This window comes from Lepisosteus oculatus, chromosome 7 (assembly GCF_040954835.1).
Source record: "Lepisosteus oculatus isolate fLepOcu1 chromosome 7, fLepOcu1.hap2, whole genome shotgun sequence".
NCBI lineage: Eukaryota > Metazoa > Chordata > Actinopteri > Semionotiformes > Lepisosteidae > Lepisosteus > Lepisosteus oculatus.
Window position 1 is genome coordinate 51376213 of NC_090702.1, and position 24476 is coordinate 51400688.

Sequence of the window (24476 nt, forward strand, 5' to 3'; positions counted from 1 at the left end):
CAGATTATACTTCACTGTTCTCAGTTATTATAATTTATGTTGCACATAACAAAATACATTTTTGAACATTTTCAAAGATATTAGAGGTTGTAGATGATTTTGTTGGTCCCAAAAATTTGAAAAAAAACTGCTGTGGTAAATTAAAAGCAGCAAGTGAAATTTAAATTAACAAGTTAGCAATTTAAGCCACAGTGTGTCTAAAATGACTTTCCAATTCCTCGTTATGTGAAATTGAACAAATACATTTACTCCTGCAATGGCAGAAAAGATAAAATGCTGGAAGATCATATTTTCTGCTATTCTTCGTCTCATAATCTTGCAATTTTAAATTAAAATACACCAAAAGAAAATGACAGTAAATGAATTATTGCAAGACTAAGAATTGCTTTGCCAACATTACAATGGGTGAAGAAAGTGTTACCATAAAGCTTTTAGCAGCAGACACAATGTAGACTCAGAAATTGGCAACCTGTAAAAGATCCAGTCGAAAATTACTAACAGCTGGAGATGACAGTTGTTTTAACAGCTGAGCTGACAGGATTAATTTAAATGCACTGAAATCAAAAGTAGATAACACCTGTTTAGTCTTCCTGGGCCATCCGTTGAGGTAGGCCGAAGCACACAACAGAGCCAGGATTTTTTTTTTTTTTTGCTGTTGTTTTTTGTTCCTGTCCTCTGTTGGTCTCCCTGGAATGAAGACAGGCCTTTTAAAGCTGAATGTTGTAACTGAGGAGAGGACTGAATGGGAGGGGGCACTGTGCAACCTTCCCCGTCTCCGAACATCTGGCTCAAATAAGAACTTCTTTTCTTCTTATCCAAGGGCCTTGACCCGAACCCAATAGCGGATAAAGATCACATCATTTCAAAGCCACAGTTTCTGACTCTGACATCCCAACAACTCTCTTGGGTTAATTAATATATTCTCTTTGTGTTTCCTAGCCACTCGCTTTAGCCCCTGAGTAATTCCTGTTCTATCAGGCTCTGCAAGTTTAGTGCTGATAAGTGTGGAAATCGTTCATTCAAAATGATTTGTTACTCTAGGCTGTGTTTATTTCTAAATGTATGTATTTCTTTCATGTTCTGAGTCCAGAAAGTCGAGGGGTTTGAATTTATTTGTGGACACTGATATCTGGCTAACACTGTTCTTCAGATTTTCCCCTTCATGTAGAAAAGGTTACAGAGGACATTTATAGTCCCATACCTATTTGCCATGCTTCTGTTAATAACCCTTCAGTTTTTTGAAAGCTTGTCCTGAGTCTCAGGGGATTTTGTTTAATAAAATCTGCATCATTTCCTAAAATCCATATTGAGGACTCAACAAATTCAGTATAATCTGCTTATCAACTTGCTTAAAACTTTTTTTACTACATTAACCTTTGCTTTCCCAAATCCTGAATAAACATCAATTCCCTACTTAAAGGAGGAATTACTGTGTGAAATGGATCCACAAATGGAATTCAGCATAGATTTAAACCTTATGGAAAATTTCAAACATCATGAAATAGAAGTCTATGAAGACGGTTTATTAAAATCTAGTTAAGTGACCCTAATTACAAATGCTGCTTTTCCCCATTTTTTCCCAGTACAACCCACAGAGATACTTCTGATGGGCTTCACCATTATCATACTGTGAACAGCTGTTCATCTTTGAGGTGGGGGAGGGTGAGGGGGCAATCTACTACTGGATTTTCAGAAGGGGAAGAATGCACACTCAATCATACAGTTCCTTTTTTACCAGAAATTTATACATTTCATAAAAATACAGGGGAACTAGAAAGCTTCGAGTCATGTACAACTTATCTCTTTGAAAAAAAGAAGCTATTTTATGGCAGCAAATGAATTAGACGTTTAATATTGACATTTCCTTTGAGGTAGGTTCATATTTAATTTCTTTCGGCACCAAATTAAAAGAAAAATTGCAAAGCAAATAATGATCTGTTTTGATGTTCTTCTTTTCGGCTTTCGATAGTCAGGAAACATATCATAAACAGGTGCTTTCACTTAACTGCCTCAGGACATGCAATGGATTTGCAAATCTGCAGGCCAACTCTTTGCATCCCTTGTAGAAAATTCCGCAAAGTCTTCCCTAGCATTATCTTCGGTATGCTTGGATGAAAGCCACTTTTGTCTCTTGCTCACTTAATTCTGAACACTTCATGATCATTTAAGTAATAAGCTGTGTTTGAAAGAAAACTGTGTCATGCACATGCCTGGGTGCTTTTACATGTGGACTTTGTGTGCGTTACAGACAAATCATTTTTATCAGCTGGTATTTACATAAGCCTGGTTTACATAAGCCACAGTTACATGGAAATGTGAGAGGCAATCTGCAATTTCATGTCTTAAGAGACATTAAAGAACCAAACAATGACTGTAGGATCATGACATAAGTTAAAAATAGTCCACATAGTGTAAACATGCTCTTCAATTCTTAATTAATGAGTCTGGCTGCAATTTAGCTACATGTTTATTAAGATGTATCCTGTCTTTTTATTATTACTTCTACAACTTTCTACTAATAACTTACTAGTAATAAATTAATAATTCACTGTTCTAAAGTTTTCCCATTTTTTTCAAAATATACTGTTTCTGCAAACATAATACAGGTTGATATTAATTTTACTAAAGGTTACGTAAGATACTGCTTTCTTTATTCAGCCTGTCAATCAACAAAATCTGTCGCTATACTTAAGATTGAACTGTAGCAGCTTGTAGAATAATATTTAAATTGAGCTCTTAAAAGAGCTTATTTTATTTAAGGCGAACATTACACAAGCACTATTAGTGAAACAGCATTTGAATGATGATGGAATTCTAATGTTGAGGCTATGTAAATGCTGCGCAATTCATGAACTTCATGCTTATGCAAAATTTCTAAATAACACACCAGGAGGTCAACAAATCTTTAAACACATGTAAGAAACAAAAGGAGCTGGACTGATTTACCCCATCGACGGAGTATTATTAGGTTCTTGCCATCTCTTATTTGTGAAAAGGTATTTATCTCTTCTCATTCCTGATAGCCTTTTCCTGAGAAACTTGTTTTGCTGAATAATTAGAAAACGCGACTACAGTTTAAACCGCTTAATAAACGTAATCCACCTTGTCTTATGGTACACTTCAAATCCAAACAGGAAAACATTCAAAGACATCTGGTAATGTTATGTATTAATCTTGTTTTTACTGTTTGCCTATATGATTCGAGCAAAGAGACCAACATTTTAGGAAAATAAAGTTGCTAAAGGAGACAATTGTCACACAGAAAGCACCTCTTATCCACAGAGAACACACCTTTTTATAGTTAACGTCTGAAACATGTCTAGTACACGCACTTCTGTGTTCAGTACAACAGGGTTTTGTGTGAGCAGTTGTACCAACAAGAAAGCAAAGCAATTTACATGTGTATTTTTTTCAGATTTCTCAGTTTAGCAACAAGCCTACAGCCAATTAGCCTTTGTGTCTATGTGTTCCATTCTGCTTAATGTAATACAAATATTTTATTTATTTTATACAATGTGGTGGCAAAGTGCTCTCTTTCAACATTTCAATATCTCTCTTTTTAGAAAGCATTTTTTGTCAAACTTCGGAGATAATCACAAACAATGCCTGAAAAAATGCAGTACTTAATGTTAATTTATACAACAGACTAATTACTAACAAATGGTAAAAATCACATATGGAAGTTTCCTTTCTCTCCCACGCTCACATTCTGAACCAACAGCTATCTGTCTCCTGTTTGAAATGCCTCAGTGACAATTGTTTCAGATACCAGGGCTGTTTGGGGGATTAGAGAAGGTTGGGGGAATTAACTAGTTAAGGCGTAACAGCTTTGCTGTTTAAAATTCTCAAGTTCCTTTCTTTTTCTCTTATTCTTACTCCATGGAATAATATATCCACCCTTTCCATTGTTTGTCATTCAAGTCTATGGAAGCGTGAGGGAGTCTGTAAGAGTGCATTTTTTGTGACACATTCATTCTCTAAATCACAGCAGTTAAGTGCTGTCCTATAAAACGCTCCACTTCCTTTCACTGTGGGCAAGATTTCAAAATGAATTTCAAGCTCTCGTTCTTTAAAAGGACTACATATATATGGACACTATCGTACAGTGACAGACTCTTCAAACTTTTGTCACGTACCTGTACTCACAGGTTTTCTTACACTGCACAGATGCAGAGAGAAAAAAAGCAAGGAAAACATACAGAGACACAGATACATCCAATTTACACCACACCTGCAAAACAAATTGGCTTTTTATACATTACATTGCCATACAGTAAAACATTTTGTCGGAAAAAGGCATGAATGAAATCTATTTATGCCTTCTTTTAACGTTAGAACTGAAACAAATATTATTGACATGTTTTATCAATCTACACAAGCAGCTCATGTTCAATCAGAAAAAAAGTCAATTGCTTTGTGCTTGCATTTCTCTAGTACAATGACACTGCTTTTATTTTCTTGTTGCACACACAACAGCATTTTAAAACATGCTTATCATTTTAAAAAAGATCTAATATGATACTTACAGGGACAGAGTGGTAGGGTTCAACATACAGAGTAGCAAAAGACACAGGATTTTGTCTTCAAGCGCACGGTAATTGAACATTTGCAGTTTTTCCCGGGGCTGGGGTGAGCTCACGTTTAATTTTTTCACCAAACAAGACACAAACAGAATTACCTCAGCTGGAATGATGCAAAACATTGAATGAAATACTGTTGCTGCTGGTGGTCAGCTGCGCTCTACCAGGCTAATTCAGAGGTGACCTATTCCACATGTGTGGACATTTAGAAGGGACCTCTTCAAAAGTTCTGTTTCCTTGTTTATAAAAGGGTCTCTGATTATCTGCACAGCGACTCAATTAACTGCCTACATCAAAGGTTACAAGCCCCCATACCACAGACTGCAAGGAGATTTGAAGTGGCAGATGCTAAGGGCCTTGAATGTGCCAGATAGCACTCAACCTGTACTTTTAGCGACTGTCAGATACTGGGAACATTTTTGTCACTTCCCACAGAGAAATTACACTGTGGTGCTGTTCCAAAATATGAGGCTATTCATTTCAATTCTAATGTGCTGAATCAGTTATTCACCAACACTGTAACAGTGCTCAATTTCATTTTTACACAGTGAAGTTTCCCCCTTCAGAGAGGCGAGTCAATTCAGATAAAATGTATGTTTTAGCTCTTTACACCTCTTCGTGTGTTGAGGTCAAGAGCACAAAGGACTTGGTCCCTGCAATAAAAATCCCATGCCTTCCTTAAACAGCTATTGAGAGAGAAAAAACCCATGAAAGAGTACTTAAGCTGTTGAATTGCCTGTAACTCATAAGTCTCTCTTTACTTTGGTTGCCCAGCTCTTTCTTATCTCAGCTAGGTTTGCATACCGGAAATAACAAAAACAAACCTCAAAAGGAGACTACAACATATATATTTACAGTTGGGTTTGTTAGGCTACTGAAAACTTCATGATTAGACTAGGTCAGACAGAATGCAATATAGCAGCTCAAAGTTGTTTGAAGGTCCCATAAATGTTGCCACAGGAAATAGGGTTAGAAAGCTGGTATGTCTTAAAATAAATGAAAAGTGAAAGTGAAAACTGGCACTGGAACAAAGACACTGGGTCAGTTCATTGGAAGATAAAGGTCTCAGGGCTCCCAGCTCTGAATGCTTCAGCACTCTTCTGACTAGCCAACACACTGAATATTTAAAAATGTTTTAAGAAACTCCAAAAGGCGAGCATGCACATACTGTACATGCATTTTATAAAACTGCTGTTGTTTCTTTAGATTAACCTGTTTCCTTGTTTGAAATGACTAATGCAACATTATAGTATGCAAACACAAAGAAAAAAAAATCAACCAGCCACCAAATTCATCTTAAAAGCAACAAATCAATTCTTACTTGTATATTTCTTAAATAACAGCACAGGAGCCCTGTCCTCCTGTAATGTATAACTGTGCCTACAATTACCGTCTGTTTTCCTCCAGTAGTCTCTGTAATTACAGCATGCAATGTATTTTACATTGACATTACGTTAATGCACCGGGCGTGCAGAACTTAAAAACAAATTAAACCCAGGCTAAACATCTTAAGAGATTTGTTGCCTTTGCGCGACAAAGCAAATCATTAACTTAATATGAAAGAAGTCATGTTCAAATGACAATAAAGCAGAGAAACATAGATGGGCACATGGAAAGAGATAAAAACCACAGCCAGCAGCACAAATACATAGCCCAGTTATCTTTGCTTGTAATAAGAACAAATTAATATTTACAGCAAAGAAGGAAATATCTCTTCTACCAAACCAGGCTTCATTGAATAATACTAACCTTGTTTGACAAAATTCTTTTTTTACAATAATGAATCTCAATTTAAAAAGATCAAATGCAACAGCAGAGAACAACATCTCAAACTGCCAGAGTACAATACCAATCAGCACTACCCAGTCATTAGATATGACTAACTGTATAAATAAAACCAACAGTCCTTGTTCATGCACTTATGATATGATCGAAAGGATATTCAGCATACACACACACACACATTTCCTTTCACCCCCCAAAAAAAAGATACCAGTGGAGGCTTTTCAAATCAAAATACACAAAAGACAGTTTGGTACACTTGACTGCCTCTGGTTTGGGTCCAAGACTGAAGGCGTTACTATGCAAAGTGATGAAAACGCCCACAAGCTCAGAATGGTCTGCAAATTCCAGTACAGAAGCTGGAGCTAATGCTGCTCGCTTAGGCTTCACACAAAGCAGTACAAATCCATATCGATGATGTCAAAGCATCAGAAGCACAAAACTGCTAGATTATTTTCAGTATGCTTCTATAGTATCTAAATATTTAGATTTGAGCTTTTTTCCACACAGAGCACGGAATATTTGCAATGATGTGTATATGACTACCTAACCAGACCTTAATGATTTCAATTGCACGTTTCTGTTCCTTACAAATATAAACAGAAAACTTTAATGCACATGTTTATTTATTTCAGTATCAAAAAAGAATAGTGTATTATTAACATAAAAATAAGAATGGTGATGAGAATAATTGTTAATTAAATTAACTCAGCAATTCATATGCCCCAGCACTACTGGTGGTGCACTACTTTTGTATTTCATTTTTATCTTCCGGCATTTTTAGTAAAGGTATTTGCCCATGTTAAGAATTCAGTCCTATAAAGGCCGGTAACATTTGTTTTTTGCATTTTGTTTGGTCTTCTCAAAGAAAGAAAAAAACAGATCTTTCGTTGGTTAAATTCTTTCAAAACGTGTCCATTCACTCATCTTAACATTTTTGAAAAGCATCAGATTAACTTCAGTGTGCATTTTGTTCCAGGTGCTTCACAAGTCAGCTTGTAGAACACGCTTACCTTGAAATACCACTACTCCAAGGACCATGTGAGGAAACAAATACTACCTCATAAAATTGGCTAGCGCCACTTACTTGAAGAGATAGTCCACTCTCATATCAGTCTTATAAATCTTCCTCTAGTGCATCTTAATCAGCATCCTCTTATTACCCTCAGAAAGAAAACAGAAGTCACAGAGAGTCTAAGGCCTTGAGCGCAGGTGGTTGAGAAGAGTTGGAGTAAGCTCTCCATGCACTCCAGCAGCAGACATGTCAACTGGGCTCACTCTCAATATTAAAAATAATAACAAACGCACACTACAACAAACACACACAAGGACCTCTTAGAGCCCAACCGGCATTTGATATCTGCCTCTTGAGGTCAGACACACAGCTGATGAGGCCGACGAGTCTTGATTAATTTAAACATGGCCGATCTTGACAAGTGCCCCTTTGCTTGCCACGGACAAGAGAGAAAAAAAAGGAGAAATTGGAAGCTAAGTTGTCAGATCTGATTGCAATAAACGTACAGCCTCGTCTATGAGGGCTGACTGTATTAGGGAGTACTGATTCAGCAGTGGACTCAGCCTTTGATGCCGAGCACAAGGAGGCTCAAAAACAGGTGGTCACCTCTTCAACCTGAATCAAATAAGGTCCCAGAAGCTGCAGAGGACAAACTCTTGGAGCAGATCAGTGGTGCTTATGTTTTCTCCTCAGCATCTGCTACAACATTGTGTGTTGCCTTTGGAACAGCAGCAAAATATATCTATACGCGATTCAAGATAGAGGTATAATGTTTACTGCACTCATTTGTTTTGCTTTGAGAAATTAAATGGAAATACTATCATTTCAAACCTGCTTTATCCTTTCTCCACATTGTCATTATTATTATTATAGTTATTATTATTATTGGCAAGGGAATCTGAATCTTATGGCCCAGTGTAGAAAAGGAGGGGTCTGGTTATACAAGTGGCCAACCAGTTGCCAATGAGTGTCAAATGACATTTTCTAAAGAACTGCACTTATTTTTGCAACGTTTTACAAAAATACTTGGTTGATGTCATTCAGCTGTGTGACGAAGCCCCCGATGAATAAAAACAGTAATTGTGGGCATTCTTGTAAGACATCACAGGACCGGAATGGAGTTTGTGCAAATGATGTCACCCAAATATTTAAGTGAAATTGTAAAGTTGCCAGAAATGGAGACACTTAAAACTAACACAGTTTTGTGAGAACGTTGGAAAGCATGTCCTCAAACATCATGACTGGCAAACGTTTACAAGGCAATGTGGAATACTACTTATACTTATATGGTGTAATAGTAGCAAGAGGGAGTCATCGACTTCAGAACTAATGAGTGAATCGTAGAACAGGAAAAGAGAGACTATTTAGTGTTCTCAACAATGTGAAGATCAAATCAGTAACAGGTGCTGGATGATCTAAAATTGACCTGGAACCACTCTCTCACAGAGGTCATGCCATCTTTGCAGTGGTAAAACTATTATCCTCCCCACATATCTTACCCCTGCCTCTTTTCAGGGGCCTGGAGTGGCAAGTGCTGGCTGCTTCTAGTCAGTATTTTCTCATGCCTTGCCAGTTGCACCTACTGTAAAGCTTTATTGAGACAAATGCACAGATTCCTATTTTCTCCATAAAGCAAGTTTGACTCACAAGAGCTAAAAAAGAAATTTCTTGAGCCATTTCTGGTTTCTCCAATGTATTGCAAATAACAGTCTGTAGTGTTGCGTTCCTAAAACCTCCAGCTCACTCCCAGAATGGATACAGAATCAGGAAACACCTATTCTATGAACGTGCAGGTAGTATGTAATTCAAACCTAATAATTAGAAACACCCTTGTCAAATACCTCTAGTGTCTCGTGACAATTTAATTCTTGAGAACAGCTGCATTTCCAGCACCTCGTCAGAAAAATTGAGTTTTCTTTTCCTGCCTTCCTCTTCCCTGTGGCTGCCAGGCTGTGGTCCTGGCAAGACAGACCGGGACATTGTTCCACAACACGTATTTGTTTCTGCTTGACAACAGTAAGCCTTACACGTCAGGCTAATCACAAGTCATCTACCGCTATTCATTTGGAAACTTGCCACAAAGCTCACGCAGTGCTTCTCTCCCTAAAGTAACAGATATTTAAAAGAATATACCACAGCTTATTTCATTAACATTTTTTTTCTCTCAGCATATACTGTAGGACTCAGTGTTTATTCTGTGAACTGTCACAACACAACCACAAATCTCAATATTTTTGCACTGCTTCTGGTTTTCCTGAGTACATCTGGCTCTTAATGTTTTACATCCTCTTGAAACGTTTATGGCTTTGTTGGAGCTACAGAAGACGGTATTGTAATTCATTAATTTGTCTAACTTCTTTATCGAAAGTAGCCTGATTACAAAGTCACACATAAGAAAGGACTGTGAATTTTTAGAAAATATACTGTGCAAGAGATTTAAAGTCAGTATTTCAAAACACTGTATTGGAACATGTTTTTAGAATTGTTCTTCCTGATAGTGAGTTGTTCTTGGCTTTAATGGCACAGTGAGTGTATAATATTTATTACCAAACCACATTTGTCTTAGCAATTTAGGTTTTATGTGTATCTGCTTTAGGTTATGGAGGAGCTCCAATAATTTTAAATGAATCAGAATGTTTTAGAATTACAAAACAGCAACAAAACACATTCAAATCTGTCTCGTTCACACCAGAACCTCGCTTTGAATGTTGGCTTTCTGGAATCCCCTTATTCACAATTAGAACACTTCATGAGACAGTACAATGAGACACCTCTCATAAAAGGAAAAAAAAAGTTGAAAGACAAAGGTCTCATCCAATAAAAGTTCTGAGGATCTCATCAATCCATTCCAGCAACTACTAATTGTCTGTGGTAGTCACAGTAAATATTAATCTGCCAATTCAAAAAAACAATTTTCCTTAAATACCTGAGTGCCACCTAAATACAGGACTCTAGAACTATTTATTTCCTACACAAGTTGCAAAAATTCTCAAGTATCCATTCTTATAAACACAAGCTGAATAGGAAGCCAAAAGAGTTGGAATGGAGTTTCAATGATAGCTTTTTTGTTATCTCCTTTGTCATCTCTGTTTGTGCTGTTGCTCTTTATGAGAACACCGCACACATGCCCATGTTGTATTTACCACAGACACATCGATAGATCTACTACATGCAGAAATCTCATGCTACAAATCCAGCAATAGATGCTAGATTGATAGTTAGATGTAGTCAATTAGGGACACAGGCAGTTATAATTTATTACCCTGTTGAAGTATTTGCAAAGCCTCGTCTGCTTTCTGTGCTGGCAATGTTGGCACTGCATCAGAAGAAGAGGCTGGGCTGATTGCACTGGGGAATAGGCATGCTGGGATGACCCAGTATCTTCAATGGCTGCAGGTTTAATAAACAACTCCTTATAAAACTGGAACCAAGGAGTAGTTACTAATTTATCTGGAAACTAAATAAAGAAACACTGGCTGGCATATGTTAATGAGAATACGGTGCCGTACAGCCTCAGGAACTCAACGCCAGGTTGACAACACCATAACTTCTTCTCTAACTTTCCTTGGGCTGAACTAACGTATGACTAGGGTTTACAGAAGCGGCCAGCCCCATCTCTCCTCTTCCCTTGCTCCGTCTTTCCTGTGAAATCACTCCATGTTGCACGAGCATTCATTTCTCCACATAATTTGCTATACGATTCATTGATAGATTAAATAATAAAAAAATGTTCTTCTGTAACCTTGATTATAGCTTTATTTAATTTAAAATGATTCACTGTAAAGGCTCATCAATTCATATAGCTGACAAAGAAAAAAAAACGATTCCTTTTCAAATCAACTCACATTTTGTCATTAGGTACTGACAGACATGACACGCTACCTTGACAGTCTACAAGTGTAGCAGTAGACATGAACCTATCAAAGAGTGTATTATACACCTACGCCCTTTTGTATTACCTCACCTAAGGATGTTTATCGTTTTGAATACCATTTTTGTGCTCTTGTTTTTCTCAAACCTCTTAACTATTTTTTTGTGTTATTGATCTTTCTTGAAACCGTGAAATCGGAGGATGTGTGAGAAAAAAAAAATTAATATAGTACTTTCATAATGATTAAACTAAGCCTTAATTAATTTTTCATCACAACCTGCCATTCACTGTTAATGGCCTTTGAGAAGTACAGAACAAAACAATGGCAAGCAGGGAAAAAAGGATTTTCTGCTGGGTACATCTGTAAAGCTCAATACATTCTCTCTCCCTTCCTCTCTCTCTTTCTCTTTCTCTCAGCCTCTTAAGAAGCTGCGGGTCCTTTGTTTGCACATTTCATTTTAACAGCGCAGAGGTAATGTGTGGACCCAGTAACCATTCTAATGTCTAACTGTAACCTTCACTAATGGAGTCTCTAGAGCTTGCACAGCCTCCCGCTCCGCACAATATCATTCAATATTGCTCATTGTTGGATACCCCCCCACCTCCTCCCCTTCCTCAAGCCTGGAGTGCTGAGCTGAAAAGCTCTACAGTTTATTCACAGAGCCCCCCTTGTCTAAACTCTTAGGTAGGGTCGTGAAATCGGACACAGGGGTTGTGTAAATTTCTCAAACCTAAATATAAGAAACCGAAGTAAAGGGGTTTTGTGAGTGACGTCCGGCAATTGGGAGTTTTTCTTTTTGGTTCAATCAAGCATTTCAAAGCTAATTCCAAAAGTCTTCCGCCCCATCCCCTCACCCAGCCCATTTTTCATGCCATTTTATGTGTTTTTGTACAGTGTAAGGGGCTCTGCAGAGCACCTGAGCACATTCAACATGTTTGCGATGACCAATTAATGGCTTTAAGAGCTAACAGCTAGGCCTTGATGAAAATCCTCGCAGTTGAGTCATGATATGTGGTTAAGATTTGGGTAGAGATACAGCCTCACAAGAACACAGCAGACATATCTTGTAAGAGGAATGTTGAGTTGCAGATATTTATGCTGATCATCATCTGCTCTTGGACAGATATTTTTGCTTCATTCAGCCCTGAACAACATTTACTTTTTCCCCTGCATATTTCATAGTATTAATACAAACAGTATGATGCATGGAAACACCACTCTTCCAGTCTAAAAAAACCCAGGAAGAAGTCTGCAAACTTCATTCCCGTTTCTCTTTTTGTGCGTCAGATACCCCTTGAAATCATTTCTTGTGTTTTACATGAAACAACTATTTTTGTAAAAGCTTTACAGCAGGCCTCACTTGTGTGTCTTCATTTACAGTATGATGAACGTGGCAGGTTTTGCACCAATATTGCAGGATGTTTTAATTTATCTCTTGTATAGACAACAACATATAGTTAAAAATCACAAATTTAGCTTATACAGTATCACATTTTGGGTGTGTGCAAAGGGAAAACCCAGTGATGACATACAGTATACACATATATGAGCAGAAGTTGATTACAATATTTATCTTTCAAAGATGATTAAATTCTATGCCTCATGCCTGTCTTAAACTCCGTTCCTCTATGGCAGGGATCATCCAACACATAGATTGCAAGCCAATGACTGCCTCTCAGTGACTTAAAAACAGCTTTCAACTACAATTAAACACTTGTTCTTGTTATATAGAATAAAAGATCTATAAGTTCTGAAGTTTGTAACATGTTTGTAACACAAATTCCTCTTCTCATTCATTGGAATAAGACATGCATTTGTTGTATTTTTAGTTAGAATGTGCATCCAGTGCGTGTTGTTTAAAGAAAAAGATCACTAATTCCTTCCATTTGAGATAGATCACCGTCTCAGAATCATATATGTCCGATAACAAGATATGTGAAAGACAGATGCAATTCCTTGATTTGCTGTGGAAGTGTAACAGGCAAGAAAATGGGCAGTGGAGTGCTTAAATAGGTGTACACAAAGTATTATAAAAATATCTTGCAGGAAGCAATTTATGCATCATAAAAGGTAAGAAAACTAAAAGCTTTTTTGTAGAAGCTGATCAGTATCTACTGTATGAATCCAGTAAAAAAGAAAGTAGGTAGAAAAGCATCCTTTCCAGTTGCTTTCTGCTAGACACAGGATGAATCATTCTTCATTTTAAAATACAAATCAGAAATCACATTCACTATAAATGGAGTTCAGTTGGGTATTGCTGCTTTATCAAAGAATTTATCTCCCAATGTCTGCCAATATTTAATATGGAAGCATCTTTCTATTAATGGTGTTATTTAACAGAAGTTCCGGAGGAAGTCTGTTTGTAATTTTTCTCTTCCACTTCCACTCAAATACTTGCCAGCTACCTACAGCTCTGAGCCCATCTTTTCCAGCACCCCTTCCTCCACCCCAACAGCACCCTTACAGCTGCCTCCCTGGTTCATTCCTCATAAGTGTGCTGTGACCTTTGGCCAGGCAAGTTAATGCCAAAGTATTAGGTATGTTATCCTATGACATTCGTCCTTTTGTTTGACAGAAATAAATAAAATGGTGGTTGTAGAACGCTACATTTTTGTTTAGTGCCAGCTAGTTTGCTACACTGTCTACTTGTATATGAATTCTATTAGAGGATAGTAGTGCAACAGATCAGGTTTCAATACTACTACAAAACAACAGACAGGAACATATGTTCAATGAAAAAAAAATGATGGTATTTTCCGATAAAAAATGCCAACAATATAATAGACAATGACAGACTCTCAAATCATATGATTTCTTTCATTTTCTTTACTAATTTGTATCTTACATCAACTGTAAAGTTGTGTGATGTACAACATATACAGCCAAAGCAAGAGCTCTAAAACATCGACAGTGTCCTCCCAGTATAGTGACAATTTGGTTCAGTATGAGCTGAGGTGGTTTAGTTGAGTGTGTTCATTACACTGTTGCTTAGTTTTTCTCTTGTGTCTAAAATTAGAACACTCTTGGAATCGAGACATGAAAGATGCCTCTGAGTTTTTTTTGACTCTACAAGGATTGCTCTTTCTAACTTCAAAACAAATTTTGTCTGTGTGACCTGCTGCACAAAATGCCATGCCTCACATCCCGGTAGCATTTTAGGTAAGAACATTAATTTTCTTTACTTTCGGTTTGATATTTGTGAAGAATGGGCTGCCTGTATTCTTGCCTGGTACTCAGATGAAGCCTGACTGAGTCCTTCAGTGTTCGAAAATAATGTACAATCTCTGGCATTCATGAGACAGTAATTAAAGTATAAGGAAGCCAGCATAATCGTTATATATACCACCGGTTTTAAGTGTTTTAGGCAATGATGATAAAAAACATTATTGAGAATTAGCGCAGAGTTTGCAGTAGAGAGCCATGCAGTTTATTTTTTTAATGTTAACTCTGCTGCACAACGGGCAGTAGTCTACTGAACAAGATAGCAATCTCTTTACACTTCGCATTAAAAAGGCAAATTGCTCCAGCACAATCAGACTTGTAATAAATATGCAAAGTGCTATAGACAATGGTTACAAACAGTTGATGCTCTCTCCTTTAAAACAAAGGAGGTGACTTTGCTGCAGCCTCATTACACACATTTGTTAGTCAGAAATGAAAAGCACTGATGATGTGATTAGGCAGGTTATTCAGCATTTCCAAATGATCTTTGTTGTTCTTGCTTTACCATTACATATTTCAGATACCAAGCAATAAATTGTGCTGCAGCTATTCACTGATTTTCAACAACCACAAGCTGTGGTTCCACACATTATATTGAGAAATATTTAGCACAAAATACAAAACCTGAGACATTCAGCAAAAGAGTAAAATCTTCCCCAACATCAAAAAGCTTCAGCTGCAAGGATAGATTCCTACAACAAACTGCCTAACAATACAGCATCACACAGCAACATAAAGAACAAGCTAGACTTCAAGGAGAAATACACAATTTAGCAGGTGTTACCGACTTGTGTTACTAGTCCTGGGATTCCAATACACAAGTGTGCACAAGGAATGGGCCCTTCTGGGCTTCATGCGTTGTGAGCTGTAGGTGAGTGTGCACCCCATGTCTGCCACCATGAGATGGATTACTTTAGTAATCCAGGGCTCACAATTAATGAATCCTATTTATACCACATGACTTCCAGCTGTATGGTAAAATCAAGCACTAATCACTTTCAGAGTGTCTTGGTAAAGAGCAGCACAGGTGGTTGTACAATTTCCCACCTGTCACCCACAACACAGAGGAGGGGACAAATGTGTGGGAAATGATAGCTGCTGGCAAATATGCCACAGGTAATTATCAACTCCTTATGTGGGAACAAAAAGCATTTCGATTGGTATTGAAATCTGCTTTATTTAATTCTTGCTTTCACCCTTACAGCAAATTACAGCAATGACATCCACCTCATAACCTTACGCCCCTACATAAAAGCTTCCCATGAGTAGTCTTGCACCCTTCCCAAAAAGCTCCACTAATTCACCAGCAGCCTCAAATGATTTTTTCTAACAGAATTTTAGATAAACATACGCATATTTCTAGAACAAAGATCTGTGGCAGACATACACAACTCCAAAGGGCCTGAGCTCTCAACTAGCTAATTAATCCAATTATTGGATCAACTGCACCACTTTATCACCTTCTCCCAGTTCTTTAGGTGGTGAAGATGGAAAGAGACGTTTTCTAAGACCAACATGTTGATGGACCTCCGGGACAGGAGCTTTGTATACAGCCATGATCTGAAAGAGCCATAAGTCCTTCTGTTCTGTACTGTGACAAATCTCTGGGTGAAAAATGATTTGCTAGACATATGATTTGCTTCCTCTTAGGTATATTCTTCACTCTATACTCTCCAGCCACTTCAAGCTACCTATAAACCCTGGAGGTCTGCTTCTTTCCAGGAGCAGGCCAGCAAACCCATGTTCCAGGAAGCGTGAGGGGGGAAATACAAGTTTTAGCCCTGAACTTACCCTCAGGCTCATTTTTGATAAGCTCCTCCATCTTCCTCTGCTTCAGCGTGTCTACCACATCGGCCAGGCTGCCTTTACGTCTCTCTGGGGTGCCCAGTGCTGTGCTGGAGCCCGAGTCGCTGCCCTGGCGCACGCCCTCGTCTATCTTGGTCGGTGAGGTAGATGAGCTGCGTTGAGCATATGGACTCAGAGACGCACCCTTATTGCCATCTAGGTCCTGACAAGACAACCAGCCGAGAGGGAAAGAGGGTGTAAGCGTTAAGTGTTGTACACACTGCTCTGCGCCTATCTTCATTTATTTTGTTCTAAGAAAAGATGACATAGGCTCTGCACTTTGAATCTTTTTGTTATATTTTATCTGCTAGTATTAAATATACACTGCAAATATATTACAGCTACTTAGATCATATTCTACAATTTTTTTTCTGTACATATACATTTAAAATCAATTATCATATTAATGTCCTCTAAGTAGCATAAATAGTTGTGTTTCTTACTTAGTTTACTAAGTTATTTAGTTGTTTAGTTTATTGGGTTAACCAACTGGATTACCAAATTTTTTAAAAAAATGTGAATATACAATTGCCAGCAAGGAAATTTTCAGATTTTTTATTTTTACCCATAAAAACCCATGGTTGTCTTATTTTCCAACAGCTGTTTTTTATTAAAGGAGTTGATTATGAATACTCTAAGCCCCCACCTAAGAATTTGACATTTTGACAACCAATTGTATAATGATCTGATTAGGCTGACTATTATATATTGACACCAGAGTGCAAACTTAACATTTCACCTCAAGGCATTACACTAATGTGTCCAAAGTACACTTTAAAATGGCTATCAAGAAGACTGTTCCGTAAAAAAATAAAAACTTGTATGCAGTGGACTGAATATTCTTTTAATTTTTCCACAGGAGTGGCAAAACATCATTGCATTTAAATCCAGAAATCAAAACTGTAAACAAATATATTAAAGCTTCTTCACATTTTCATCAAATTAAAAAAAAAACCTGTAAAATGTGGTATCACCTTTAAATTTTCAATTGCAGGCTAGAACAAAGCTTGGTATAAACAGAAGAACATCCATATGATGGTAACAGGTCTAGTGTGTTTATTGGTTTTAACTGTTAGAAATCCATGACTTTAAGTTGTCTTTGCAGTCTCACTGGATCTGTTCCAAAACCAGGGATATCTATCGAAAGGTTTAATTACAAAACAAGGCAGATATTTGCAAATGAGGTCAATAAGTCTTCCTTTGTTAATCTTGGTTAAGCTTCACCTAATCTAGTCTAATTATCTATTACAGCACCTTGGTGATTGACAGGAAAAGTCACATCATTAGACAATGGAATAATCCAGTTTGAGCTTGTGGCAGCTTCACTTGAGTGCAAAAAGAAGTTTTTATTTACTTGTTTTTTTTTGCTTTCATGGTAAACGAACCGTTTTCATACTGTTCTTCTCCATCACAAAACAGGGCCAATGGAAAATGAGCTGGTTGCTTTACTGTCGACTGCCATGTATTCAGTTACACTCAGTGATCAGAGTTTACAGATAAAGATTGCAAGGGTTAAGACTCACAGGGTGTTCCACAACATATGGAACTGGAACTGAATCAAAAACTTACATTTTTCCAGACATGTTTAATGAAACTTCCACTTATTAGCTCTCTTCACTATAATCCATACCTAATACAGAACTATTTTCAACAGGAGAGAGATGAAGAAAAGCATCATGCCGCACAGACAGCCGAGTAAGTCTGGAATGGTACCCGAGGCCTGGAGCTATGAAATAATCACCACGTCACGGATCTGTCCTGTGGTAATGTCAGTTCCTAATGTAAGTTTGTCAAATTGCCACTACAAATCTATTAAAAAAAACAAGCAATTATAATTCATATTAAGCTAAGGTAATTTTACAAGATCACAATGTACTGTATATCCATAAAAACAAAAGAACATAATGAACAGCAATGTACACACCAGAATCTTACTCCTGGCGTGATGGAAACAGAATTCAGAAGTGCCAAACTCACACCATTCGGAAGACCACGCAAACACGCAACTTTTGAACTGGCACAGCTACTTGGACCGTGTCCATGTGAAGAACGGAAATGAACCGATTTGTTTTCTTTTTTTCCATTTCGGTTGGGACTGTTCAACTTGTAGAAGCCCTGGCGTAAGCAAGGGGGCCCGTTGTGGGGGGTAGCACAACGGAGGACGGAGAAAAAGAAAAGCACGTTTCCAAAAAACGGCAAGAGTGGTCTGATGTAAGAGTGAATGCCGTCAGTGATGGTTCCAATACCCGTACATTTTTTTCTGCTTTCGTCTCTGGTATAACTACCCTGTCTCTGAACAGGATATATATGTACTCTAGTAGCAATGCTTACTCACAGAACTGGAATATTCACTTCATGGCACAAAAGAAAGTTGGATTAGCTGCAGAGTTAGGAGGAGAATCATTTTGTCCAGGGGACTCAAGGTCAGTGACCCCCCCTATCCGATTGTGAGGAATCAAATATTTGCATCACCTGCTACTCTGACATTGAAACAGCATTTCACCTAAATACCTGCCACATTTAAACCACTGTGTTGTAGCTGGGAGTTGTAGTTTGTATGCATGTATAAAAAAATGTAGGTTCTGTAAAAATAACAAAAACGTTAAGTTAAAATATTCACGTGCCGCCAAAGAGTTTTGTCTTGGTAATGAGAGATCATCAATTCAATTCCTATGTTTTTGTAGAACCCTGAATAATTAACAGCAATTATTACAATTACATTAAAAAAACACATTTAAAGCATTTTTTCCCCTATATTGTCCTTATTTTGGTTTGTAAGTGAATGTGAGGAATTTCAGGTGCAAAAGTGAAATGTACAGTCATAATAACACCATAATTACTGTGATCCTATATGTGTGGCTACAATATTAAAACAAATGTTTTTTATATATAAATTATCTCCACAAATCAAAGTTACCCAAAAAGGCTAATATCTGGTTTATTGAGGCAATCTGTTATTAACTATTAACTAATGTCCTAACTGGTGTATTTTAGTACACATTAAATGCTGCTAATTGGACTATATCTACAGTATATTATGGAATGTATATCTGCCTGCAAAAAAATTAATCACTGGAAAATGACAGTAGATTTCTCAATGCAGACAGAAATAAAAGAGCAATTCTCAGTTCACTTCAGAACATCTTAGAAAAGAAGATGTTTACTTTTATTTAGCAGACGTAACATTGTACTAGACTTCAGCTACACTAGTCATTTCTACAAAAAATATACCATTACAATGACAACATATCTATTTATATTATTTTGTATTAAGAGACTAATTAAATTTATTATATAGAACTTTACCCTTATAATGAACAAATTAAGAAAATGCATTGTATGTTATTGCTTCCGAATCACTTCAAAACGATTCATATTGAAATCACTAGAGACTCATTAAAAATAAATAAATAGACACATTTTCTTATAAATCACTGTCTTTGATGTGTTTAGAACCAACAGAAGAAAGAAATATCTCATAAAATTATGGGGATCATTTCTGCTCATCAAAATATTATGTATAGATGATGCCATATGATCTCACACTCTTAGATATGATTTTCATGATTTATCCTTTGATCATATAATCTCTCAGCCAAATGACAAATTATGTATTGTAACAAAACAGCCACTCATGATTACATTCTGGTACTCAGAAATTTAGTTTGGAAATAAAACTTTACAATGATTTAAATGTTAAAGACTGTGTCACAGGGAAGCTAGTTTTTAAACGAATATCAGTTGTAACTCTACTGATCAAGCCAGTAATACTTTTTATAGTACAGCTCTGACATACAGCACATTAGACCTAGCATGCATTTAAAAAATCATGTCACACCTGTCATATCAAATTTCTTTAATCCATAGCCTACTTATAAAGAAGAACTCTTTTTCAAAACTGTCTTGAAAACAAAACAAAATAAACAAAAAAAAAACACTAGACAAATTTCCAGGCTATATAACTAGTAGAGTTCCTAACAAAGATGCTTACTCAAACACAGTTAAAACAACATGAGTCTTTAAAGACAGCTAAATTGATTAATGAAGTGTTTTCACGGATTAAAATGCTAAGGTTCTCATTCCCTAAGCTAGCTTTTATGCACACATTCCTTTGGATTCAAGAGCACACAGAATTAAATTTGGGGTGTCAACACTAGAAAGATGGGGACTTTAATCAGAGTGTAAAACTTAAAACAGACAAATCCGATTCCACATCATGGGAAAATTAATTGTATTCATTAAAACCATAAAAACACAGTCTGATACCTGTCTATGAAGAACATTAAAGTGGCTAGGAACAGCCAGCAGTACCTACAATTGCTGAAATGTTGCCAGTCCAGGTGGAATGCTAGATTATACACTTACACCTCACACTGTTAACAAGAATTGCCTTTTTAAAGCAGTCTATTTCTCTGTCAAACATTCAATTGCTGTGAGCTAGTGTCATATATATATATGCATTTGATGTGCACTACTAAGAGTGTAGGTGGTTCTGCTTTTAGTTTGCAAATGTCAATTCTATTCTACATCACTTCTAACAAAGTAAATAAACTGTACTCTCAAGTATTTTACTTTATCCTTTTAGAGCTTAAGCATGGAAATAGAATTAAAGCAAGTTTTGTTTTTTTAAGCCCCTCTCTGAACAGTGAATATTTAAACAGACTTAACACTTGGCAATAAATCTACATACATTTGCTTTTTTTTTCTTCATACCAAAAACAGAAGCTATTATTTTTTCATCCCAGTATACAGCATAGAAGCAAAGCCAAATTTCTTGTATGGGCACTTGTAAAAAATAATTAATGAACACAGAGGAGATGCCTTAATAATTTAACACAACATAAAATCTAGACTGATTAGGATTTTAGCAAAAACATTATTCATTAAGAAGAGGCTATCATTCATCCAAATAACTACACATATTTTGTCAATTTAAGTCATTTCTGACCATTAGCAAACACATTTCAAATTCTCTAAGAAAGCACCAGGCTAAAAAAGGTTTTGTCAGTTCCGATTTTAAGCTGTTGAGGACTTTCAGCTGAGCATACAGATCTCAACACTGCAGGTCACAACCAAACCACAACCGAAAACCTTAAGAGCAAGGAAGCACACTTATTTTATAAAATGATCTGCACAAGGTATAACATACAGCGTGTCTTGAGAAAAACTGTGATTCAAGTTACAGCTAAAAATAATTAAACACACTTACTGTATACTGAGCACATTTCACACCAGATGTTTCCATATACAGTATACAGGAGGATACCTAGTTCATTTACCACTGAAATACAGCACCTGTATTAGACATGACACCCATTAGGTGCCTGTAGCCTCACACTGCCACTAACGCTACTGTTCTTCGGAACAGTGCCATGGGATCTTGACTGACCAATTAATTCAAGACGTGTTCATCTGAATGGAAGTTCAGCGTCCCCATTGCTATACTGGGGCATTGGTGTGGAAATTGCTCATTTGGAAAATTATATAAACACAATTATGTTTTTTGGAATATGAAAACTGTAAAAAAATAAATAAATAAAATTCTGAACAAAACTGTTCAGAAACGGTTGTATTTTTTAATTTCAATAAAACTGAATGATTAAATATTTATATTAATCTTCTTATTGCTATTACTACATATGTGTATATTTATGTGTAAATTAATATTTAGAAATGGGTTTATTTTGAACATATTTAAAGAACACCTTTTATGCAGTTTTGACAGACACATTTGATTAGATGTTTGTGGTGAATATTGACCACACTGTGCTGTTCCGCTGAAATAAAATTATTATTGAGCATAAAGTTGTTTTCACGTTTTCAAATAGGCTAGCTCATACAGTATGAATTCTGGCTGAATGGAGCTATTTAATGTAGTTCGCCGATAATGCTAAATTCAAGAGCAAAAGCTTAGCTTTGAAAAGATTGCAATTCAATGTATCACTTTTATTCGACTTGTACAATAAACCCTTATAGACAAGATCCGTCTAAATAAAAAAAGGTCGCATCAACGGTTAAAAGATACTGGTTAATTAAGACTCGTAAAATAAATGGTTATCTCGCAGGATGAGTTGTAATCTATCAAGGCTGCACTTCATCCTTGAAGCAAACAAAACTAACAAATTGGACATGAAATGGGCGGATAAGGTGCGATTAAAAAAAAAGTTCTCTCTGTGCTCTTCTCCTTGGCATGTACTACTCATTAAACAGACAACAAAGGCTTAATTAACACCTAGCTATTATCACCTGCGTGTAAAAGCCTTCCCCTTTTCTAAATGCTTCAGTTTTTACCCTAAAACGCTGGGGACCATGAAAGATGTACACACGCGTGCACTTTACACACACACACACGCACAGGCAGAAGAGAAAGATTTAAATACCGTTCCTTTTCACTCTTAGCAGCAATTTCCACAGATGAAGAGGTCACCACTGTTTAACTGTGCGCTGCCGTGTTAATTTAGTATGACAAGATAAAGCAGTAATCTCTGCTTGCGAGAGGCTGTAAGCCACCCGCTATCCAGGGACACGCTCGAGTCGATTTACACTGTATATCACTTTATACAATTGCCGTGACAAAGCCCCTCTGAGTTCTCTCATGTAAATCTCTCTCTCACTCAACTTTGCTGCCAGTCAGAGGGGATCGGATTGGCGCTAAAGCCTTAGCAAACTTAACATCTTACACATGCCAACCAGCTCTGCAATCCAACCCAAGAGAAGATGTTTAGAACTTAATAATCCATTGATCCCACTTCCACACAGGACGGCTTGCTTTTTTTTTGTGTGTGTGTGTGGCGACAATCTGTCCATTTTAGTTGTCATCCGGCCGATTTAAGTTGCATTTCGTGTTTTTGAGATTTGAGGATTTAAAAATTCTCATGAGTTAGTTGATCTTCCTTTTTCCTCTTAGAAAAAAAAAAAGATTCAATTTTATGATACGTCCTAATGGGAAAGTTTTGGTGCGCATTAGACTTGCTAATTGTGTCGTCGGAGTGACCGAAAATATGTAAATATCTAAAAAAAATGAGGGAAAATAGCTGAAAGGAAACTGATGGAAATATGGATTGTAGAATGCTAATAGCCACTCCGTATACTGCCAGTTTGGTAAAGAAATCCGCGCACAACGACTGGCATTATTTTACATTAATATCCCACAAACTAATGTGATTTACTTGACGTAACTTCATACATTGTGTTTTTTCTCAAAAATAAATATAAGGATTAAGATTTCACTCCGAGAAAGAAAAAGTCTTCAGGAACACTTTTTTTAAATTAACAACTGAACTGAATCAGTTCATGACATTTAAACACCCTGGAACACTACAACTTCTAATAAGTGAATTATAGATTGTTTTTTAAATTAAACAGAATACTGGTTTTAATGTAATGCAACTAGTTAACCGCAAATATATCATGCATACTATTTCAGATTTAAGTAATAGCTTACATTTTGATAAAAAAAAATTGCTGATGAATTAAAAGGAAAATATCAAACACAAAACAGCCAGCAGAAAAAGGTTTTTGACCAGCTAAATAATTTAAGAGGACAATAATTAAGAGGGAAGCAAACAAAACTTTTTCTATGAGAGGCAGTGACAGCAGTTTCTAAATCCCAGATCACCTCAGGTTGTTTCCAGACATTATGGGAAATTTAAAAGTTAATTCCCAAGACAGTCCTTAAATCCAGTTACAGCAATGGAACAATCAACATGTTAATATAAATTTTTACAATTATGTATACTGCTTTAGTACAACATTCCTTTCTGAGGTTTGTTCATCTGTTTACACTGGTTTATCAGAGAGATAGCAGGCTAGCAGACCTGGTGGAAAGTTCAGTTCTTCATTGCCTAATAGTAACTCAGGCATCCACCCACATGAAACCTGCTTGTCATTAGTTTAGGCAGTACAGCCAAGTAGCTATTTTTCTGCTAGGGCCCATTAAATTAACAGAGCTCTATTCTGACACAAAAACAGGGTATCTGTTTTTCCTTGTATAAATGAATGCATCTGATTTATTTGTGACGATGAGTTGGTGAACGTTTTTCTAAATAAAAAGTTAACAGCAGAATAACAATTGCTTTACTCAATGAAAACAGGAACAAATGCTGCAATAAGCCTTCTAGTTTTTTATTCTTTTATTATATACAATTCATTTATTGGATC

At 36.6% G+C, this 24476-nt stretch overlaps 1 protein-coding gene across 7 annotated transcripts in view; it reads right to left on the reverse strand.

Moving 5' to 3' along the window:
• The window catches only part of sox5 (SRY-box transcription factor 5), a 330663-nt gene that overhangs the window by 91883 nt on the left and 214304 nt on the right, over nt 1-24476 (reverse strand). For all 7 annotated transcript variants that reach the window (XM_015352122.2, XM_015352121.2, XM_015352125.2 and 4 more), the window contains one exon: nt 16263-16479. In XM_015352122.2, the coding sequence (XP_015207608.1) occupies nt 16263-16479 (217 nt within the window). The remainder of the gene's footprint in view (nt 1-16262; nt 16480-24476) is intronic.